The sequence below is a fragment of the Neophocaena asiaeorientalis genome, unplaced genomic scaffold (assembly GCF_003031525.2).
Source record: "Neophocaena asiaeorientalis asiaeorientalis breed wild unplaced genomic scaffold, Neophocaena_asiaeorientalis_V1.1 scaffold388, whole genome shotgun sequence".
In the NCBI taxonomy this organism is placed as follows: Eukaryota; Metazoa; Chordata; class Mammalia; order Artiodactyla; family Phocoenidae; genus Neophocaena; species Neophocaena asiaeorientalis.
Genome location: NW_020172738.1, coordinates 2779965 through 2799619, shown reverse-complemented (window position 1 = coordinate 2799619; position 19655 = coordinate 2779965). Strand labels below are relative to the sequence as shown.

The following is a 19655-nucleotide window of genomic DNA, read 5'->3' as shown; positions in this document are numbered from 1 at the left end:
CCCAAAAAAAAAAAAAAAAAAAAAAAGTGAGGAGGACAGAACACATATACAGGAGGTTCTAAAAGAATTACAAAGCAGCACCACTTAAATTGTGATATTAATACAGGAAGCCCAGATCATTGAAACAGAAATATCAGTCCAGAAAGGATGCTAAATGGGAAACAAACCGGTATTCGCAGCAAAGTGCTAACATGTTTCTTATCTAAAACAGTAAGAAAAACATTAGGCCCAAATATTCAAAGAATCTAAAAAGATAATTCACAAAGTAAAAGCTCGACAAAATGAACAACCTTGGGACTTCCCTGGTGGTCCAATGGTTAAGACTCCGTGCTCCCAATGCAGGGGGCCCGGGTTCGATCCCTGATCAGGGAACTAGATCCCGCATGCTGCAACCAAGAGCCTGCATGCTGCAACTAAAAGATCCCGTGCCAGAACTAAGACCCGGCGCAGCCAAATAAATAAATAAATAAATAAATAAATAAATAAATAAAAAATGAACAACCTTGGGAGAAAGTTCAATCCTACCAGTAATTAAAAATGCAAATTAAAACAAGATAGCCTCTTTCCCTACTTAATTAGCAAAAGCAAATAAATTACTAATTAGGAGTAGTATATCGAATGTCAGCAAGTGTTCAATGAAATGGCTGTTCTCAACACTATCTATGCCATTGCAAATCGGTAAAATCTTTTGGGAAACCCATCAGGCCGTAAGTAAACAAGTGGCATAAAAACAGCTTTAATTTAATATGGGAAAAGTTATAAGTTCAACATCGAACATCCAAAAAAATGTTTTAATAGCAAATTTGGAGAAAACTGAATGTGTGATACAAGAACAATTGTTAAACCAATGATGGTACGATCACCACATAGAACACTGCAACCATGAAAAGTCATAAACTCTCAAACAACGTGGAAAAATATGAACAATGGCAGGTTAAGTGAAGAAGCAAGATGTAAATTTATTCATACACCATGCTTATGACTTGGTTAAACAGGTTGAATGTTAACAGGGAATAAACAAAAAGTATGAGTTGTATTTAGATTATGGGTATTTTTCTCTTTTTTGCTGAACTTCTTGTCATGGTATGATCCCACTTTTGTAATACAGAAATAAAAGCTTTCTTAAGGACTAAACAAATAAAGGAATAAAACTCCTTTGAGAAGCTAAAGTGAATCTAAAGTAATAAAAATTTTAAAAATTGAGGACACTAAAAATCAACCGCAAAGATTAAGGCTGAAACAAGGACACACATGAAATCTAAGCGTGTGCAGGTTGGTGCAGAAATAGGAAGGCTCCCTCCAAGCCTGGGGAAGCATGCCTACCCAGCAGCCCACCATTCAATGGCTGTCTCCCCAGGGCCAGGGCAGAGAGGACAGCAGGGCCCAAGCCACCCTAGTTTCTGGCCCCTCTGGGTCAAAGAACCCACATCCAAGAGAGGCCAGCTCCATCCATGAGTACAGCACCCTCTCTGGGCAAGGCTACTCTGTCCCCTGGACTCCTACTGTTGGGGGACTTGACTCAGGTCACAGGAGGCTGGGGACAGTATCTCATTCATGCAGAGGGCCTAAAGCAAAGAGGGCCTGAAGCTAAGCACATTAGCAGTTCCCTTAAAACACAAGATACCAGAATATCTATCCAAGTGAAAATGCCATGAAGATTCTGAGCTTCATGAGTAAATTATAAACTCCATCACTCAGCATCCATGCTATGACTTTCCCTCAACCAAGAGACAATGCCACACATATACAGCCTAGGAAAAATGTAAACAACAGCGGGTGAAGTGAGGAGGCAGGATACAAAATTAAAAGTGGACTATGATTACAAGCTTGCTTAAAACTTTTAAACAAATACGAAGGGAAAATAAGCAAAACATTATAGAGCTGTGTTTGAGTTAACGGATTTTTCCTTCCTTCCTTCCTTCCATCCTTCCTACTTTCCTTCCTTTTCTTTTTTTTTTTTTTCTGCCAAACTTTCTCTGAAATGATGATGTTAACTCACTTTGTAAGGAGGAAATTAATTGGCAGGAGGTAAGATCCCCCGTTTAAGAGGAGGCAGAACCGAGGATGCCACTCAAGCCTTCTCACTCCCAGTATAAAATTCGCTATAGTCTCACTTCACCCCTGCAGTATTTCTTACTTAATAAATTTGGAGAAATGATGTTTCTCAAGCAGTTAGGTTGTCTTCAGGCTAATTTTGAAAGTAGTATGATTTTACTTGTGAATACTAGACACATCTACCCAAAGAAGAGAAAAACAGAAAAGGAGTGCATTTTATAGTGATATATTTACATTTGTTTTTGGTGAATTATTTTCTCTTTGGAACTGATGATGTAAGACTCAAAGAGAAATCACTTTTTCTGGAGGAAAACAGATTGGCATTTACTGCCATTTCAGTCTGGGCAAAAATGGGAACTGGGGAATTGCCCATCTTTTCTGCTCTGGTGGCTTCACAAGGCTGCTGGCCCAAAGGAGTCTGTTGTCACCATGGCAACCTGGCACAGCATCTTCCAGGAAGCCAGGAAGAGGGGCCTGCCTCCCTTGTCAGGCTCACAGTGGCCTGTCTGTTCATCCTTTTCCCTCACCTGAAATGCCCTTTTTCCCTTCTGCCAATGGACCATTCAGGGCCCAGACCAAATCCATCCTCTCCACAAAGTCTTCTCCGTAACTTTCAAGAACAGCAGTGACCCGCTTCTTTGAACCACATCTTACAATGCTTGATTGTCAGCTGCGTTTCATCTCAAGCTGCAGTGTGGTCTGTGGCAGTGGAGGTGTTGAAAACGATTCTGTGCAAGGTTAGTATTCTGTACGAGGACAGCTATACCGATTATTAACATAGTGAAATACTTCTGTTGTTCCATGCTGCTCTGAGCACCCCCATGTCTTCCCCTCTCCCTGACTCCCACTGCCTTGGACACCCTCACATTTTCCCTACAAACCCCTTGATCTCCCAACAAGCCCAGCAACTAAGGGGTTAATGCCTGGTACCACAGGGGACCTCCAGCCCTCTGGCTAGGGTTGGCTCTGCTTGGTCAAACAATACCACATGTTAAGTGTTTTGACTATAACCTCTTCCTTTGGAGGCCCTGAGGTTCAGCAGGAAAAAATTCCCACATTGATTAGCAATGTCTGCAAAGAGTATAGAAGTGGGAAGAGGGCTAGACATGCTGAAAGATGTTCAACTGATTTAAATGTCTGCAGCACTCCATCTGGCACTTTAGTACCATCCTAAGTCCCACTGTCTTTACTTCTCATGGAGGAAAAGGGATTGAAGGAGGGCAGGAGGATGAGGGTAAAGGCAGTAGGAAAGGAAGGGGAGGAACACCCATGGTATAACTGGGGGGCAGTTTTCTATTTTCGGTGAACAGGCTGCACTGCACAACCTACTGAACCAACTGACAATTTTAAAATCACCAGATCTTGACCCTTTTTTATTTCCTGTTCACAATGCCCATAAGAGCACCATTTCCGTAAATCCTCTGTGCAATAATAATGGTATTAATAACACCATCACCAAAAACAATACTTTTTATAGCATTTACATGTATTAGTTTCCCTCCTCCTCACAAAACACTCTGAGGGTTATTTTATATAAAAATGTTTTAAATTATATGTTTATCTTATTTTTTTAATTTTATCTTAAACAACATTTACAGAGGAGGAAACCGAGGCACAGAAAGGCTAAGTAATGTGGCCTCGGTTACACAACTCAGAAAAGCAGAGCAGGGATATGAATCCAGGCAATCTGACTCCAGAGGCTGCGTTCCTCCATGGCAACTATAATTCCTCCAAGATGTTGTTTGCTGGGGCAAAATGTCTGCACCTGCGTATTGAACTTGGCATTTTCCTGAGTGAAGCAAAATGAGAACAGCTTCCTGACAAACCTCTGACCTGCACCACGCACGATTCTCCCCAGCCAGAACAGGTGCAGTCAGAACCCCGGAGTCAGGAGTGCCCTGGGCTCCATGGCCCTGGTCCCAATCCAGGCAGGTGGACAGAGCTGCCAAGTCATAGGAAATACAAGTTTCCACTACAGAAAAAGGTTCACATCAGGACCAACAGATAAACAAAAGCCACCCCCAGGAGACCAGAAAGGAAAGAACAGCGAATGCTGAGTAGGGAATGAATTAGCAGAGTCACAGAACTAGGGAGGACCTAGTTCAATCCCTGAATTTTACAGAGGAAGAAACTGAGGCTCAGAAAGAGGATTGGGCTTGCCCAAGAAGAGTTATTGATTAAACTTACCTAAACTCAAATCCTCTGACCTCTAGGCCAACACTCCCCAAATCATGCTGCATCAGAACAGCTAAAAAAGTATGAAGCAATGACATGACTGGAACTGCGACCTGTTCCCCCAAATCTGCCTTGCTCCTCTCCCTGGTACACCAATGGACTACACTTCCCAGCCACTCTTGCAGCTGAGTGTGGTCATGTGACTGTGGTGAAGCCAATCAAATGGAAGAAGGAGGTGCCAGAACCACTTCCAGGCCTGGCCATACAAACCACCTCCCACCTACTGTGCCTCCAGGCTCAGTCTCTTTCCAATGACCAGAATGAAACCTCTGTGTGACCTTGCATAAAGTTGCAGAGCTGTCTTTAGCCTGGTCCCTGAATGACTGAGTGGAGCAGACACCTTCCAAAAAAGGAACAAAATCAACCATCATCACCTGGAACTGGCCGGGACTATCATTACTGCATGAGTGAGAAAGAAATTTCTGTGAGGAGCCATTACATGTTTGGATCAATATGTTACCTCACGCATCCCACCTGAATTAAGGAGAAGTTCCAGCTGATCTTCCCTGACCCACTCCCACCCCCTCAAAACACAGACACACACACACACACACACAGTTGCACCAATGACTTAATTAATAAAAAGATAATGCCTTCTCAGCCCCATCAGTGTAGAATTGTTGAATCAAGGATTTAAATTTACAAAACATAACAAGCCTCCTTGTATTTTGCCGTATTTGACATTAACTCTTTAACTACTAGTTCAGTTTGATATGAAAAATGCTTTACTGTTTACTCTTGGCCCACAGTGGCTTATTCCAACTTGCTAATTATGACATTTTTAAGAACTTTGTAAGCCAGTTGTTAAATACAGCCATTACGAAAAATTAAACAAACTTACAATTAAGTAAATTATATTAAAAGCAAAGGCAATAAATACTCAAACCCATCTCTTCCTAATTATTTTACATTTTATTGTCATCTATGCTCTCGAAGTTACTTACATCTATTGTATCTGCATGATGGAAATTCTATACAATGGACTGCTAGTATGCATCTCTGTGTTGAGAGACTTCAGCTTGGTAGCCTGAAATCAGCTGTAGTGGAAGTATTTACACCACAGAAATTGGCAAATGCTACAAATCAGGGCTCTTTTTTTTTCTGTAGAGTTGGTTGTTAATATTTACCACTGCTCTTAAGAGGAAAAGCCGAGCTCTAGTATTGTTAGTAAGATGTTATGGAAAAACCCGAATGAACATTTTGGCCAACGCTATACTATCCTCTTAATTATTTTAAATGCACATGAAGGCATTTGGCTTTTGGTTAACATGAAAATACCATCATTTTTAATTTGTACATTTTACTTCAGTTAGTTTCTTTCAAAAATTACTAAGTTGCTTTAAGAAAATCATTTAACATTCTTATTACCATGTTAATAGCTTGGATAGATGCCACGTGGAACCTACTAGTGAAAATTTGAACTCATTATCTATTTTCTATTCAGAGTATACATTTGCTAATCAGAATTTCTCTTCCTTAAATTATGAGAAATCTCTTAAAACCAAAAGCTAACATGATGTGGGGGGGGGCGGGGGTGGATTGCAGCAGTTTACATATCAATTCTTTTCAATGGAGCTGTAGATTCCAAACAATCCTAGTTACAATCCTAGCAGGCTTTTTACAGCTATTGAAAAAAACTGATTCTAAAATTTATAAGGAAATATATAAAGGACTAAAAGAACCAATTGATTTTTGAAAAAGAATGAAGTTAGAAGATTTACACTATGTGATCTCAAAACTACCAGATAGTACAGATTACCTACAGTAAGCAAGGCAGTGTAGTATTCACCTAAAGACAGACAAATAGATCAGTGGAACAGAGTCCAGAAGTAGACACAAACAAATGGTCAACTGAATTTTGGCAAAGGCATCAAGGTAAATTAATGGAAAAAGAATACTCTTTTCAACAAAATAGTGTGGGATAACTGGCTATCCATACGGAAAACATTTCAACTCTCTTTTTCAATCTGCACCTTGTAATATGAAATCTGCATGAGTAGAAGGAAAGAGAGGCTTACAAATGCGTATCTTCCCATGTGATATGAATTTAATTTCAATCAAAATATGCAGAGATATTTTCTAATTATTTAAATAAATTGATCAAATGCAGGACCTACTTATCTACCAGGACCTGCTAAACCTGTGGCCAAAAGTCTAAAATAAAACAAAAATCCTAATAGGAATTATATCCTTTCACTACTAAGTCAGACAGTCATTTCTTTGGAACAAAGTATCAGAGATTATCTAGAAAACTGTGTTGGTGAAATAATCTCACTCAACCCACTTCACAGATTAAGAAATTCCAAAGCAATGAACTCACTAATCCAAAGAACCCAAAGCCTCAGGGCCAGGTGTCCAGGCTTCTGCTCCAGGGCTGGATTCCAGAGAGTTTCTCAGTGTCTGTGACCACGTGATCCACCTGCAGCAGAACCATCTGGGGAATCCCTATGACATGTGGACACCTGGGCCCCATCCCAGCCTCCTGAATGGCAGCCACCAGAAGTGGGCCAAGCTTTATTCACCCACCATGCTCTCCAATTAGGACTAATACACACGGAAGTTAGGGACCTCTATGACCATACCATGAAGTCTCCAAGAAAAGCACAGAGAAACAAGACAAAACTATGGAAATGCAGCTTTTGGAAATGAGAAAACAGCATTTCCTACTAGAATACAAATTATCTTAGGCTGTTTTCCCTGACAGTTTTTTACACATTGAAACGTCTTCTCTGAAAATTTATGGACATTCAATAGAGAATAAGAGCACTGAAGGCAATTTCTGAATACATTATAAAACTAAAAATAAGCTTTTGACGCTTTGTCTTTACATCCTGAAAGAGGCTAAGAGCAAAGCTCTAACGAGGCCAGGACTTCAGGCTCAATACATAAAAAACCCAAGCAGTTGGCCACCAAAGGATGGAGCCAGGAAATGAAGAACAGGGCTCAAACCCCCCAGGACTCAGGAGCAGGCCTCTGACAGTAGCTCCATGTTGGAATCAAGAGTTCACAGAACTTACATATTTTCACCAATTAAGTAACAGGGACCGCAAACTCTGGCTTCCTCCTCCAAGGGTCAGCCTTCATTTGAACTTGGACCTTAGTTACCAACAGATATTTATGAAAGAGTCCTTGAAGAAACTGCATCAGCAGAACCAGCCCCCCTCGACCCCCGCGCCAGCCCCGATTTCTTTTCATTGGGCCCTCTTCCAATGTGCCTCTTACACTACAGCACTGTGAGCTCCATGCAGAGGCTATTTTATGTTTTTTATTTTTGTTGAAATATAGTCGATTTACAATGTTGTGTTAGTTGCAGGTGTACAGCAAAGTGCTTCAGATAGATAGACAGGTAGATAATCCTTTTTAGATTCTTTTCCATTATAGGTTATTACAAGGTATTGAGTAGAGTTCCCTGTGCTGTACAGTAGGTCCCCGTTGGTTATCTAGTTTATATATAGTAGTGTGTGTATTTTAATCCTAAACTCCCAATTTATCCTTCTCCCCCCACCCCTCTGCAGAGGCTATTTTAAAAGGTTACAAGACTAAAAAAACTATAAAAGGCTAATATCAACCCAGGGGTGCTTTCACGAAGTAAGGTCAGCTCAACTTTGATTCTACTGTGGAAGGTCTTTGTCTCCTCAGCTCTAAGCTCGGATCGGTACGTTTCAAGATTACACTACAGTGTGATACTTCCCACTCGTGGAATCATAGCTTTGTTGAAGGATTAATATAGAATTGTGCCAAATTATTTAAAGATAGGTGAACAGGGAGCAAAACATTACCATCAGCTGATACAAGAGAAAGTAGCCCAGCCCGTCCCACAAAAAAGCCTTCAGTAGAAACACCTTTTCCTCTGCTCGTGCTGTACAACGAGTGGGAAGGTTCAAGGCAATTTCAAATATCTATGATAGTTTCTGGAATCAAGAAAAATTTCAAATCAGTTTATTTTTACTGTACTTCTTTTCCATCAGAGTCAACACGAAGAGAAAGAGAAAGATATCACAACAGGCTCTCAGCGTGTGAGGTGGTAATTGTCTCAGAGCAATGTGTGCACGATGGAACTGAGGCTACGCCAGGAACTGGATGGCACGGACAGGTTACTGGGGCCATGGAAGGCTCTCTGGACAGGCTGAGGACCCAGGAGAGGTTGGAGGCCAGGCACACCCAGTGGCACCCATCTCCAGGATGGGTGACTTCCCCTAGCAGAGCTCATCAGCCTGGATTTGGAACAAAGAAGGTCAACACCTGGACAGATGTGGGTTGTGGTTTGCTGAGCTGGTGCAGCAGAATGTCCAAAGGGGTAAGGATGCTGAGAGCATTGGCAAGAGGCTGGGTCAAGTGATGGATCAGGAGACTCTAACTGGCAGATGGGAAAGGAAGATAGGAAAGAGTTGTCTGGGGTCTGGGAGGGACTGGGCAGGAGAAAATGAAACCTTAAAAGCCCTGGAGATCTGGGCAAAGTTGACAGAGGGGTGGTGGGAGTGAGTGAATGAGGAGCTGGAGAATGCACAGCAATGGGACACTGGACTTGGAGATTCCAGAAGTCAGCGGTAGGGGACATGGTCAGGGGTGAGAATGGCTGAAACAGGGCAGGTGTGAAGGTAGATGCAGCTGAAGGGACAGGGATGCAATGAGGCTGGAGAGTTAGATGGGTTTTCCACAAGGATGTTACATCAGATCCAGTGACACTGTGACTTAAGGCTGGAGAAGAAAATGAAATCAGACATGAAAGATTTTGAGGAACATGTATACGTGACAGAGGGAGGGTAATGGCAGAAAAGAAGCCTCCAAGAAGTACAACTGCATATACAGATGTGAAAGAGCAATATTTTCACGTTACACTGGGAATCTAGGAGAATGTTCTCTCTCCTCTCTCTCTCTCTCTCACACACACACACACCACACACCATACATACACACACACAAACTTAATCACCCAACAAATTAATATCAGGCCCCAAACCTGTGATCCTCAAGGCTTTTATTTTTTTCTACTTTTATTGAGGTATAATTGACTAAATCATATATATTAAAGTGTATGATGCAATGATTTGACACACGTATACACTGTGAAATGATTACCACAATCACGTTAATTAACACATCTATCACCTTTTTTGGTACGTGTGTGATGAAAACACTTAAGGTCTACTCTCTTAGCAAATTTCAAGTATACAATATTGTTAGCTATAGTCACCATGCTGTACACTAGATCTCCAGAACTTATTCATCTTTTTAACTGAAAGTTTGAACCCTTTGACCAACATCTGCCCATTTCCCCCACCTCTCAGCCCCTGGTAACCACCATTCTACTGTTTCTGAGTTCAACTTTTTTAGACTCTACATATAGTATTTGTCTTCCTCTGCCTGGCTTATTTCACTTAACATAATGCGTAATGCCCTCCTGGTCCATTCATGTTATCACAAATGGCAGAATCTCCTTCCTTTCTATGGCTGAGTAGTATTCCATTATAGAGATAGATAGATAGATAGACAGACAGATAGATATCAACAGACAGATAGATAATCACATTTTCTTTACCCATTCATCCATCGACAGACACTTACGTGTGTTCCATATCTTGGCTATTGTGAATAACGTCGCAATGAGCACGGGAGTACAGATATCTCTTCGAGATACCAATTTTATTTCCCTTGCATATACTTCAGAGTCTTTTAAGTTAAGCAACCCCACCTGACACGGACGCAGGGAACTACGTTGTCGATCTCCTGATCCATTAGCAATATTGCACCCTTCATACTGAGAAAAATGAAGCATATAGATACATGTTATATGAATAGTCCTCCAAGAAAAGAAACAAAATCAAAAAGGAAAAACATGATGGCACTCTCCTGGGACATTTAAATTTTTCTTTTTATGCAAATTAGAAAATAATATAAAATTCTGCATTTCTGCAAGCTGGTCTCCTCTTTACTACTCAGCTCCCTCTGGAATATTGATTTTTGATGGCCTGCCCAGTGAAATCTATAGACTCCGGAGGCCTGGCCAACCTTCCCCACACTGAGATGTCATGTCAGTACATCAGGATGGGAAAGAAGAAGAAAGTTACCAGAGAAGGGGGAGAAAGGGAGCACAGCTGAGGAAGAAGGAGCAAAAAATATGAAGAAATATGATTATACAAACTCACTTTGGGGCTTCCCCGGTAGCACAGTGGTTAAGAATCCCCCTGCCAATGTAGGGGACACAGATTCAAGCCCCGGTCCAGGAAGATCCCACATGCCGCAGAGCAACTAAGTCTGTGCACCACAACTACTGAGCCTGCGCTCTAGAGCCCTCGAGCCACAACTACTGAGCCCATGTGCCACAACTACTGAAGCATGTGTGCCTAGAGCCCATGCTCCGCAACAAGAGAAGCCACCGCAACGAGAAGCCCGCGCACCACAGCGAAGAGTAGCCCCCGCTCGCCGCAACTAGAGAAAGCCCGTGCACAGCAAGGAAGACCCAACGCAGCCAAAAATAAATAAATAAATTTATTTTTTAAAATTAAAAAAAAGAATAGGGACACCCTTCCCTCAAGCTAACTTAGTCACAGAAGTGGCAGGTCCCTGCGTGACCCACTGTCCCTCCTGTGAACACATGGTATAAAAATCACCCGAGCTGTGTGGCTCCTCTGGGGACAGGATATCCAGTCTTCCTCAATAGACGTCTGCAACAAAATCAAAAGTTTCTCCCTCCATCACACCAAATCTTCTCTGGGATAAAACATACCCTACAAATGCAGGGAACTGAATGGGAGGAATATTCTAACAGTGGTCTGAGTAGGCTGAGTAGAGGAGAACGTTACTTACATATTACCCGAGGCCATGCAGGGCCATGGAAGCACATAGAATATGGAAGCTTACAAATAATAATAAGGAATTCAAATAGTGGCTTCAAGAGTTACTAGCTGTGTGGTCTTGAGCAAGTCACATCTTCCATGGGCCTCAGTTTCCCAAGGAAGGACGTCATGATATCTATCGTGGGGGCACCTGTCTGAACCAGAGGAGATGCTATGTGTGACGGGGTCTTTGTAGTCTAGACAGAATCATGCACTTAGAATTACTGCATGGGCCTTCCTGAGTAGTAGTCTGACCTCCGATGAGCCTTGCACCAGGGAAGAGGGTAGCATAGCAGTTAGAAGGTCAGACCCTGGAACCAGTCTGCCAGGGCTTGGATCCCAGTTCTTTAGCTTCCTAGCTGTCTAACCTTGTGTGGATTACTTAAGCTCCCCATGCCTCCCTGGCAGAACAAGGGTCTTGATGATGACACTGACAATGCCTACTTTCGAGGATTGAGTTAAATCCACGTAAAGTGCCTAAGAGCCCGGAAACCAGGGGAGCCAGTAAATGTTGGCTGTATGTCATCACGGCACATGCAGTGTCATTTCTGCAACACACAGTCACGTAAAACCTTGGCCATGGGGCTTTTAATCCTTTTCCTGTTGCCACCTGAATCTGAACCTCCACATCCTGTCTCCTCTCCATGCCTCCTACAAAAACTTCAGTGAGTAAATGACAACCAGGGTTCAAGTGCCCAATTAGCCCACCGTGAGTGTGAATTATTTATACCTGCTAATTTTAAGACATTATTACAAGAAGTTGTGACTAAACCAGTCCCAAGTGCAGACTAGTACACAGCTTGGACTGCCAAGAAAAATCTGTAATAAATAATAAAATAGTCCAAAAAACCTGATTTGGAAAAACACTGTAAACACAGATGGCTCACTGCATAAAATAAATAATGCTATCCTAGTTTAATTCAGAATCCCAAATATCAAAACTGGGAAGTCAAATAACCATACATTTTTATCCGTATCTTGCTGATGCTGAGCAAGTGCATTATGCTTCTCTATGCAATTGTGCTGTTGGCATAATTTACGGGGTAAAGGCTGGAGCCAGCCATCTCTGTGTTACTGATAGGACAGACTAAACGTCTGACAGTTGCTTGTTATGTAACATTACACTCGGGTTTTCTGAAGGAATAAAGAAAAAAAAACAACATAAAAGCAATCAAATTCTTCAAGTATTTCAGGGCATCCATTTAACGTCTGCTGACTGAACACTCTCTGTGCTAGGGGACCCGATGATCTCCCTAGCCTCATGGAGCTTAACATGCAGTAGCGCAGAGACAAGAGATAAGTAATAAATATTTAAAACCAAGTGATGCCAGTAAGAAGAAGATAAAATGGGGAGAGAAGTGGTCAGAGGGTTCCAGAACGGTCTCTCGTAGGGGTTGGTGTGTAAAGAGAGAGCTGAATGCAATGCAGTGACCTGAGGGAGAGCAAATCAGGCAACGGGAAAAGCAAGGACGATATTTATCTCACCTCTGAAAAAATTAATCATTACAAAATATTTTTTTCAGAACTCAACTTGCTCACTTGCATCCATTACATTAATATTAAAACGTACATTTTGAGAATATTCACATCATTGCATATGGGAATATAAACTAGGAAACACTTGGAGACTGCAGTCTGGAAATAAGTTATCAAAAGCTATTACAATTACCATAATTCTTTGATTCAGTAATTCTGTTCCTAAGAAGATACAGTATGACTGCATTCAGAAATGTGCACAAAGATTTTTATACAAGAGTATCTATGAATATCTACATCAAAGCTATCTATAACTTACCATAGCAAAAAAATGGAAACGACCTCAAAGTCTAACAACAGAAGAAATACTAAATGAATTACAATGTCTGTATGATGAAATAGCCAATAATTAAAAAACAGGTTTTTGTACAAAATTTAATGACATGCAGAAATGCTCATGAGAAATTTAAGGGAAAAGGCAGAATATAAAATTGTGTATATAAATGATTCCAACCTGAAATCTATGACATATTTACATATACATATAAACAATATTCTGGGGAAATGTGCTAAAAGGTGATTATCTCAGACTTGGGAGACTGCAAGCGATTTATTTTCTTTAGACTCCTCTAAAAGTTCTCATTGTTTCCCAAAGAGCATGATGTATGTTTATCAGAAAAAAAGTTAAAGAAATAAAAGTATACAATCTTACAGCATTTGCCTTTTTATATAAAAAGGAGGGGCCCGCAGTTCGAAATGTATTAGGAAAACATTAGAAATGTCCTCAGGAAGACTTAGGGTATAATTTTAGTGTACTGGGGAAGCTGAGTACTGAGTTCTTCACCTCCATTCCTGAGTTTGGATTTTTCTCTCCCATTTACTCGTGTGGTTGCTTTCCCATGATAATCATGTGTGCATCCCGAGGCTCTCTCACCATGTGTGGTACATAGTAAATGCTCAATAAATGCTAACTGAATCGTGTAAAGTTACAAGCTCGAGGTAGTTAGCCCTACTATTTAGAATCTTTTATCCACTGTCTAAATGGAGATCATTATTTTGTATTTAAGTCAGAGCATATACTATTCTTAGAGTAACACTTAAGTTGTTTTGCATCAGATTCAGTATTTAGGGCTTTCTCTTTGCAAAGCCTTTGAGTGCCTGAAATAACTGCAAGCTTTTTTGTGTTACTGGTAAGTTCTGTACTGAACCTGTTCAAAGGCACTGTAGTTATTCCATTTCTCCAAACCTTTTCTCATTACTTCACCTCAGAGATATCAAATGACTTAGATGTTTTAGAATATGTCATTTTCTAAAGAATTCTCTTTTTTCAGTCTTGAGTCTTGCGTTGGGAATTTTAAGCATATGCATGATAGTCATTATGATAATGAAACCAAGTTATAACAGCTACTAAATGGTAAACATCGCTCCATATATATGCTGTGATTATCTATGACACTGTTTCTCTCTGATTCAAATACAAAAGCTAATAGACCTTTCTCTGAAGAGTGCACTTTGCCACAGAGTAACTCATATCCTACATACTCGCTGTTCCAAACACTTTTTTTTTAATATGCAAAATCTTCCTCTGCTGAAAACGTGCTTGCAATTAACAGTAGGCTTCTTCTGACCCAGAGATAATGTGTCTCCACTAACCTGTGTCAAGAGGCCAAAATCCATGAACGAAGCATATGCTGAGCTGAACTCATTAAACTGAACAGGTGGCTGACACTTGGAATTCTTTCCAGTTGACAGAGACCAGAAGAGAGGAGGAGGTGAGAAAAGGCTAGACCACAACAGCAGGTTAAAAGGGTCTCGGCTAATACTCTCGACTTGTCTAATCCACAGTCATTTCAGGATGTATTCCTATTGCACTCAGAAAACAGCATTTTCTTTATTTTTTTTTTTAAGGTAAAAAAAGTTAATAGCAAAGGTTGAGTACAAAGATGCTTTGTAAGTTTAACTATACATTTATATGCTTATCAGTATTACTTTCTAAAATGTTATCCTCCATAGCAGGGAGAGCGTTAGGTATGTAAAAGCAATACTTCAAAATGAATTATATCCAGTTATATGCAGATAAACGTTTAACAGTCAACTCTCTGAAAAAAAGTCCTGCTTTAAAGCATTTCCAATTTCCACGGTGTAAATACTCCCATCATGTCCAATTTTCAGCTACCAATGTGATGTCACTGAACTCCAGCTTGGAAAGAGATACCCGGGGTCACCCTTGCAAGCAAGCTATCAGAAGCCAGCTCCAACACACCACTGATTTTAGCTAAGAGCATTGTGGAATTACACCAGTACTACAGCAATGGAGATCATCAAAAGGAGGGTTATATTTATATCCTTCAATGTGATGACAGAAAACGTCTAACAGCTGGAGGTCATTACACTTTATATACAGTGAAGGAGAATTGTCCTTAACTCTTCCCTTTCTGCTCTCCCTTCTCACATCTTCTCTTAAGGAAAAGCATCAAAATCAGTAGCTTAGGGCTGGGCACAGTGGTTGGGAGCCCGCCTGCCGATGCAGGGGACACGAGTTCGTGTCCCAGTCCGGGAAGATCCCACGTGCCGTGGAGCGGCTGGGCCCGTGAGCCATGGCCGCTGAGCCTGCGCGTCCGGAGCCTGTGCTCCGCGACAGGAGAGGCCACAGCGGTGAGAGGCCCGCGTACCGAAAAAAAAAAAATTATTTAAAAATCAATAGCTTAACTCCCAGGTGAACCCTACACCCACAAAACAAATTCACCTGTTACCTACTCTCCCACACACAGTAACTAAAGAGATTCCATCAGCTAGAGAGTCAATTCTTGGGCTTCCTCACTCCTGGTGACAAATGAGAATATCCCCACTAAGCTATTCTCAAGTGCTTATGCCCTAGCGTGAATGAAGTGTCTGAGCCTGGGTTGTGAAGGCAGCTTAGAGGAGACGTAACAAAAAGAGGATCTTCTGCTCTCTACTTTAATGGAGATGATCATCACCAAGGAAAGGGAAAGGGTTTTACAAATGAAAATGCATTTCCCTATTTGGCAACCCTACCTGGGGCTAGTCCTGCAAGGCAGCCTTCACCCTATCAGAACAGAACTTCTTGGGGAGAAGACCAGGCTTGCAATGCCAGATCCTCTCTCCTGAAAAGAGGGGCATCTTGATGCTAAAGCCCAGCCCTTCACCCTTGCAACCAACCCTCCATGAACCCACCACCTCCCCACCGGCCTCTACACATGTCTGCTTGCAGATTTCTTTTTGTGGATTTGCCATTACCTGGTGCCACTCTCCTAACAGAATGCGCTCTACCCGCCTGCCCAGAGTTACCCAACACTGTCCACTGTTACTTCCAAGATGGTGCTTGCCTCACCTGACAGTGTCTGTTCTCTGAGTCCCTTCCTCACTTTCCTGCTGGTTCTGAAGAGCCCTAGGACCCATCACTGTGGACAGCCGTGAAATGATTTCCATAGAATCTCTAGAACCGGTGATAAACACAGAATGTAGGGGACATATAATGATTTTGCTTGCCTCTCCTCCATTTGTCCTTCATGTGGAATGAGCGCCAGGATTTCCCTTGGGGAGGCTTAATGCACTGTCAATCTGGCCCAAAGTTTGGTCCACCACATGCCCAGTCCGTTCAGCCTCTCTCTAATTCCAGTCCAGAATCAAGTGACTGGAGGGCCGAGGCTGAATTTTCCTGAGGGCAGCTCCAGGAAAGGATGGCTCCAGGCAAGGACAGTCCCTACTTCCTGACCCGCCCTGGCTCCCCTTCTTGTCAAGGTCAATCACTCAGCTTCATCTTCAACTCTGAGAGCTGCCCTTCAGTCCAGTCAATTCCTTTTATGCTGAAATTAACAAGAGTGCATTTCTGTTGCTTGCAACCAAAGGACTCTTATTGGCATAAACACATTTATGAATGACTCCAGGAAGGATTGGGGTAGACGGGAATAAAGTCTTAATCCTCTGTGTTTTCCTACAGTTCTCAGAAGACAACTGAGTGTCTTCATCCAAGCTCTGGCTGCGAGCAAGCCCTGGAATCACTCTCTTCTTTTGCTCTGCAGGGTCTCAGGACATTATCTGGGTCTCAGAGAAAGCAGAATTGCAGGAGAAAACCCCCTTTGGGAAGCGGGGGGTGGAGAAGGACCAATTCAGATCTCAGTCTGTTCTCAAGCTCAGAGTCCCTCCCTTCTCTACCCTCTGGGGTCTGTCTCAGGTAACTCAGCATGGAGCAAAAGATGATAAAAGACAGCGCATTTTAACAGGATAGAGATGGAGGAGTCTTTTGTTCCCAAACAATGAATGAGCACAGCATTAGCCAAGGGGACCTCAAGGACCTTCTGTAGGTGACATCTCAGAGTAAGTCCCTGAGTTTCAAAGGGGATCACGAGGAAGCAACGAGCAGTCAAACGGAGACTAGACACAGAGCAGCATACAGGTTAGCACAATCCATGGGAACAATCCAAGCGTCCAAGTGCCAACAACCATGATGCTCTTAAGATGCAGCATTACAGCCACAAAGCAGCAGTAGTGACAATTAAATCAGGCACCCTGATGGCAGAGAGAAAATCGGTGGGGGACATAATGGATTTGTCTCAAATAGAAAAGGAAGATGACAGGCATTTGACATTCTAGCTATTACCGGTCATTACTGTAGCGCTTCAGAAAAGGAACACTGTACTCCAGAGAGATTTACTTAATGATAGAACCAAAGAGCTACAACAAAACATCAACAGAAAAATGGAGACCTCCTGTTCTGCTCATTTGTCCTGCCCCGGGCAGTCAAGAACCATTTGAAATTAAGTCAGTGAGAAAGGCAGCAGGAAAAAGGAGCAGAACAGGTCTGGGATCAGAAAAACCTGGGTTCAGACTCAAGCTCTGCCATGATTAGGCAGATGGGCTGAGCTGGCCTCTGACCCTCTCCAAGCCCCCGTCTCACTTTCCTCATCTGTGCAATGGATAAGACCACCACCCTGCAGATGTATGCTACAGAACACATGAGACAACAGGTAAAGCCAACTTGCATATGAAGTTCTCCACGTGATCTGGCGAGGGCCCCAGGGGCTAATGTAACAGAACACCACAGAGGGAATGAACCATGGACCACATGCACATGTACAGTAAACCAGTCTCTTCAGTATTATGTTAGAGAGAGAGGTGGGAGAAAAGAAGAGCAGTCATTGTTATAAAATGCCACCAGGTGGGGGATGGGAGAGGTGCCATGAAAAGGAGGTGACCTGAACCACTGTCCCTCCAGCGTCTCCGGTGACAGAAGGAAGCGCCAGGCAGAAAGCAGCATGTGAAAGACAGCAGATTGCCTGAGCACAGCCGAGGGCCAAAAAAAAAAAAAAAAAAAAAAATCCCTTTTTTTCAGCCTTGCATCTTGTGTTTTAGGTGTGAAAATGCAGTAATCAACCTTGAGCTTTCAGCATGTCTAAAAATAGTTCTTCACCTGCTGCTCCTTTTTCCACTGGTTACAAAGGCTATTGTTTATTTCAGCAGATGGAAAAGAAGCTGTGAAAAGCTGTTCACATGGTGCAGAAGGGAGCACATAGAGGCAGGGCCCAGGGAGTAGTGAATGAGTGGGGTTGGGGATGATTAGTTCCACCGCTAACACACGATCTTTCTTCTCCCTGGAATTTGTTAGAGCTCCGGCATCAGCATGCTGTCATCCACAGCTCAGTGGGTACGCGGTGAGCATTAACATTGGCTTCTGGAGTCTTCCCCATCACACTCTGGAAACCCAAGGTTTCTTCTCATGTGGAACATAGTACCTTAGAAGCACTTAGAGCTGGAGAGTCAGAGGTGTCCGGAGAAAACCATCTGCATTTCCGGCTCTGGGAGGCAGCACCCCTGCTGTTGACAGCTGCCACCCAGTCCTGCTGGAGCCGGGTAGCCGAGGCTGAAGCATCTTCGTGGGGAGAGCAGTGGGAAAGGTGTTAGCTCTCCAGGGCCCCACAGTCAGCCGTGAAAGCAAATTCAGGTTTTTGTTTTAAGTGGAGTTGAGAACCATTGGCCCCAAGCCCACTGGGAGCTCACGGCTTCCCCTGAGCCACTTGCCACGAAAATAAAAAGTAAACAAATTCTCCATCTACAGTTACCTTTCTCTGTGAATGGCCAGTATCTTCCGCACCGTGTGCACTTTTCATAAATATATAAACCAAGCCACGCTAGATCACAGACAACTGTGATGATCACCCTACCTTCAACAGCTCCCTGCCGAACCCAAGTGTTTTCCACTCCTTTCCTAAGCAGTTCAAATTGATGAGAAAAAATATTAACTGAGGCTCATTTTACACTAAATTAGCTAGCAAAACACACCCCCGCCCCCATCACCAAGCAGGAAACAATGGAGTCAGACCAGCTCCTGTTAAGATCTCATAAATCCACCTCCTGAGACTGACTTCTTTGCTTTTCATGCCGTTTCTTAATATTCACAGCCACGCATGTGTTTCCTAAGCCTCACACCATCTGGTTAGTCTAAGAGGAAGTAAACAACAGAGGAAAAAATACGAAGGGTTAGGACTGGCTAATGGTTGAGAATCCCTGCTGTACAATGAGCCATGCTGCAGGACACCAAAGAAAAATACAAAAGCCACGAGGAAGGTCTGCAAGATTGTCTTAAATCCATATTTAGAGGGAGGTTTAGGCAAAGGGTATGGGAGGGATTTGGTCTTATTTTGATATGTGTTTATTACAAAGACAATACTAACACCTAAGGAGAAAAGGAGTCATTTGGGAAATCCCATCCTGAGAGTATATTTCGTCTGGTTCATTACCAATGGTTGTGGCAGTTGAACCCTTTCCCAAGATGATCCTGAATTCCAACCATCTGGCCCTTGAGTACTGTTAAGCTTACGGGTCAGACAAGTCTCAGATTTTGGATTGGAATAGAAGGTTCCAGTCCCTACAACAAGACCAAGGAGTTCTTAGCTACAGAAACTACCAACAAATTAACACGTTCCACACCTTCGAGGTCAAATCAGAATGTCCTAGGGAGCCACCTGAAACTCAGCCTGAACACATTGCTGAGGTCACATTAACCAAAACACCAATGTGTCACCTTACACGAGT

General features: G+C 42.5%; 1 protein-coding gene across 1 annotated transcript in view; it reads right to left on the bottom strand.

The window, feature by feature from the left end:
• Window positions 1-16022, bottom strand: part of DNER (delta/notch like EGF repeat containing) — a 247215-nt gene extending 231193 nt beyond the window's left edge. The window contains exons 1-2 of the mRNA XM_024740527.1: window positions 15955-16022; window positions 14256-14385 (exon numbers count right to left, since the gene is read on the bottom strand). Coding sequence (XP_024596295.1) covers window positions 14256-14385; window positions 15955-16022 — 198 coding nt within the window. The remainder of the gene's footprint in view (window positions 1-14255; window positions 14386-15954) is intronic.
• Window positions 16023-19655: the final 3633 nt, after the last annotated feature.